Source organism: Solanum dulcamara, chromosome 8, assembly GCF_947179165.1.
Source record: "Solanum dulcamara chromosome 8, daSolDulc1.2, whole genome shotgun sequence".
NCBI lineage: Eukaryota > Viridiplantae > Streptophyta > Magnoliopsida > Solanales > Solanaceae > Solanum > Solanum dulcamara.
In genome coordinates this window covers 45,125,304-45,129,918 of record NC_077244.1, presented here as the reverse complement: position 1 = coordinate 45,129,918, position 4,615 = coordinate 45,125,304, and the positions used below count along the sequence as shown (strand labels likewise).

The window sequence follows — 4,615 nt, the reverse complement described above, 5'->3', positions numbered from 1 at the left end:
TTTGCTTTAGAGGTAGAACATAGCTCAAGGGTTAAAAAAAACGTATGCTTCATGGACAATAGCTTATACTATTTTACTATGTCTATCTTATGCTCTATAATTTTTGCCTTAGAAATAAAATTTAGACTAAGACTTTAAAATAACAAGTTACACCCTATGAATAAAATTTGATACTATCATATTATGTCTTGATTTATGAAATGCTTTTATAACTCTTGTCTTAGAGGCAAAACTTAGTTAAAAAATTTTTAAATAAAAAATTGCGCCACAAGGACAACAATTTTCATAATTTTCACTAAATCAAATTTATGAAGAACACAATAACTTTTGTCATAAAAATAATAATAATAAAATTTTAAAAAAATATAGAAGTAGAGAAAGAAAAGAAATCAAAAAGAAAAAAATAGAAGTTAAGAAAAGAAAAAAAACAAAATACGGAAAAAGAAAAAAAAAGATAAAAAAGAGGAGAAAAAATAATAAATAAAAAAAATATAGAAAGAGAAAAATGTAAAGAAAAAAAAGAAGAAAAAAGTTGAGAGGCAATTGAGCAAAAAAAAAGTTTTAAAAAAAATTAAGAAGGAGAGGGTAAATATATACTTTGGCTTAAAATGGAAGGAAAAAAGATTTTTATAAGACTTCTTTTTTATGAGGGCAAAAAATCACATTTGGGGACATTCCATGTAATTTCCCGTTCATTATCTAGTTTTCTACTACGAGGGGTTCGAGTGAAGCTGCATTTTCTGTCTGACTATTTTTCCATAAAAATGTACTAGATCGTTAGCTTCAAGAGGAGCTTTACATCAATCATGAAGAGAAAAGGGCAACACCCAGTAATCACAAATCACAAACACAATAGATATGACATCATAATACACACTGCAAAAGAAAAAAAACAAACATGTGCAATCCCAGTAAACAAGTATCAGACTGATGTGGGAGGAAGGGCAGATCATCTCATGTTCAAAGGCTGTGTCTTTTTCTTATTCTGTTTAGGAAGTGGTACTTGGATGAAACCAAACTTCTTCTTATGAGTAATGAATTGCTTGTGTACATCCCCTTCTTTCATAGCTTTTGTAGGATTCAATATGATCCCACTCTGTTCCCTCAGCATTTGGCTAAACGAAACATGTTTTCTTTCAGTGTGGCTTTCCATATGCTTACCCACTACAATATGATCATCTCGCAAAATCAGCTTCCTGCTCAGTATGTCTCCAATCGATATTGATGATCGAAAGACTGGGACTGACTTGTCATTGACATCATCTGCTTCATTGTGGTCAACCAGCCGAGGGTTTCCATGACTAGTGAGAGATGACTGAGGATTTCTGAACTTAGATTTAGCCGAGTTATGCCCCGAGTAATGCAATTGAGTGTGTTCTGATCTCTCCCTGTAGAAACCATCTTGTTCAATAAGACGACTTCTTTGAGTACCATCTTCATTGTCCAAAGCCTCTTCTAGAGTACTCCTGTTGTGTCTAATTTCTTTCGTAGTTTCCTCCATCTTCTTTGTAATAGCCACCTCAGATTGGTTTGCTTCATTGGTTCTGCGTGTTGTGTTTGTGTCTACAAATTTTGTTTTGCATATCTCTTCAGCCTGCTGCGCTTTCCGAGCAAGAGCATAATATTCTTCATATGGAATTGTGATCCCCTCAGTTGTGTGCTGAACAACAGCTGAAGAATTCTTTCCATTCAGTAAAGCCTTTCTTTCTGCAAAAGCAATTGCTTCCACAGCTTTAGCTGCTTCTTCCATCTTTTTGGCTGCATGTAATCTCATTTCAGCCATTCTGATACTTGCCTTTGTTCGTTCAATCTCTGACATCGCCTTCATCACCTCGTACCTTGAAGCTTCTGCCATTTTCTTGAATTGCTCTGCTTCAAAGCTCAACTGCTGGAGCTCTTTGTTCATAGTGTTGTTTTCCTCAATGGAGAATCCTGCTGCTGAATTAAGGGATTTCATCTGACTGCTTCGGTCAAGAATTACCTTTTCTTTCTTCATTTTCTTATTCAGAGTCTCAACAGAAGATCTAATCACCGTAAGGTCTACCGACATCTTGTTAAGGTCTAATTTTGCTCGGTTTAATTCCATTAGTACATGTCCTGGGGACTGAAGAGGACATAGACTTAAGTTTTCTGCTGAAAGCTCATTAAGATTTGGAATTTGGCTCTCCGGATTTAAACCTGGACTGGGCACAAACTGAGACACTTCTTGCATCAAATTTACTTTCAATCCTTCTACAAATCTTTTAGCTTCTTCCACTTCTCTCAACACATTGAGGGCCTCCTGTTCCTTCACAATCAAGTCTTTCTCAAATTTTACTGCTTGCTCCTCCATTTTGCCCACGTCTATAATTTCAGAACCATCCTGCCAATATTAAAATCTCATCATTGGATGTGTTGATCTACACCAAAATCAGTACCGTCTCAACAAATTTGGAGGTCTAAAGCGAAACTTCACATATAGGTCTTATTTTTTTAGTTGACATATATAAATTAATACTTATAACATTATCGTGTAATCCTATAAATAAGGTATGAAAAGTTAGGATATACAACTCATAATGTAAGCAATATAAATTTTCAATGAAAAATATATAATATAAAGTTAAAATAATAAAATTCGACTCAAAATTTAAAAAGTTTATCTAATAATATTGAAATAGTGTTGTGCTGAATTTAATAAGTTGATATAATTATATTAAAATAGTGTTGATTAGTTTTAGTGCTTGAAATTAATAGAAAACATTAAAAAATAAATTTAATTTTTTTATAAACATATAACAATAGATTGCGCATAATGGAGAAGATTTGACTATTTGAGAAACTTTATAATATTCACTATTTAGAGAATAAAAATAGTGAAACGGAAACAAAAAAAGCAAATACAAAAATACTAATGTTGGTTTATGATAATCGTAAGAATATAAATGAGGCAACAAATTAAATAGTCACATAAAAAAGGATGCCACAATTAACTAAACACTATTCTGTTTCTCAATTATTATAACGATCCATGTATAAATGAGGTACAAAATATTATATTTTCTACCCAATTTTTTTTTTCAAATTTATAAAATACACAGATATTTTTTTTACAATATATATTACATATATATATACACCTTTGCGCCTGCGGGGGGGGAGGGGGAAGTTAGGGGCCCAAGCGATTGCTGCCTTGACCAAAATGCTAGCATCCAATTATGCATTATCATTAAAATAGAAGATACTTTTAGAATGTAAGTGTAACTGCTTTTATGAAATGTATGTAAAATGATAAAAGCACCAATATTTTATCATCCACAAGATGGCAGATTATGAGCAAGCCAATCATCTGGCCCGAGCAGTATACTGATACAGATCATTATGCATCACTGTCTATGCAAATTTGCGACCAAGAAGATTAATACGATTTAGATTTCATTTTCATGTTAATCACCTCGAATGGAACAGCAAAGGCAAAAAAATAGGATGTGATGTACACAAAATAATACTAGTAATAGTAACTTAAGCAGTAGACTAGTAGCTGTTTAAGCATCACCCTGCACTGCCCCAATTGTCATCCCTAAAGTCAAATATTAGAAAATTACTCTCCTGCTAGATTAGGCGTTTGCAATACTTGGACTCCGTATGTACATTAGGAAACATTCATATAAGACCTAACTCACGGAAAATGAAGAATTAGGCGTAAGCGATGTTAAGCTAAGGTGTTCACTTTGAACCAAATGTTTTCCCCAAAAGAAGTGATCACACCATTAAGAGTATTCCTAATAAGAACAATAAGTAGTGTATTATACTTGTAGAAATTCCCCAAAAAGAAAGGGCGGTTTGGGCTTACGTCCGGAGGTGGTAAACGGAGCAAGTGATGGGGAATCCAAGGGCCACTGCCCCCAAAATGGTCGACAGCCTCCTTCACCGACTCAAAAGGCGGAGATGTATCAATTTCCACTCTTGGGTTGATAATTTTCTTGGTTTCAGTCGCCGCCGATTCTCCATTTCCAGCCATAGCACCTGCAGTAAATACAGCTTACAAGGGAGTGAATGAGGAGTTAACTACCAGGGCGCCAAGGTTTAATATAGTACGACAGCAGCAGGGTGCACTCTTGCCCTCCAATATATATCTGTAGACACGGTTGGCTCGTCTCAAAATATTTGTCATAATTTTATTTTTTTGAGAGTTAGATAATATCAATTTTAATCAATATTTTAATATGTATTTTTTAAAATCATGTTGATTTGAGAAAAAAAATATAATTTATAATATTTTTCATATAAATTTTTAATAATTAAATTTAAATTTAAAATTTAATTAATCTATTCTAATTTAACTTTTCAAATTAGTCAAATTAACTCTCAAGAAAAGAGACTTGACAAAAATTATAAAAAAAAATAATTAAAATTTATGATTTAAAATTAGTCATAAATATTTATGTAACTATAAATATAAAATAAAAAAATTAAAATTAAATTGTTATTAACTACTATAAAAGGTATCTTTTATTTTTTGCGACTAAAAAAGAGAGAAAATTGAGACAGAGTAAAACTTTTGACTTAATACTCATGTTGATTTTATGTCACTATTTACTTTTTAGTCTGGTTAAAAAGAGTATAGTAGTATTTT

At 32.4% G+C, this 4,615-nt stretch overlaps 1 protein-coding gene across 1 annotated transcript; it reads right to left on the bottom strand.

Annotated features, from left to right (window-relative positions):
- Positions 1-777: 777 nt before the first annotated feature.
- LOC129901211 (WEB family protein At2g38370-like) lies at positions 778-4,094 on the bottom strand. Its single transcript, XM_055976339.1, has 2 exons — positions 3,833-4,094; positions 778-2,362 (listed from the first exon to the last, which is right to left on the bottom strand). The coding sequence occupies exons 1-2, from the start codon at positions 3,998-4,000 to the stop codon at positions 950-952; spliced, it is 1,581 nt and encodes a 526-aa protein (XP_055832314.1). The 5' UTR covers positions 4,001-4,094; the 3' UTR covers positions 778-949.
- Positions 4,095-4,615: the final 521 nt, after the last annotated feature.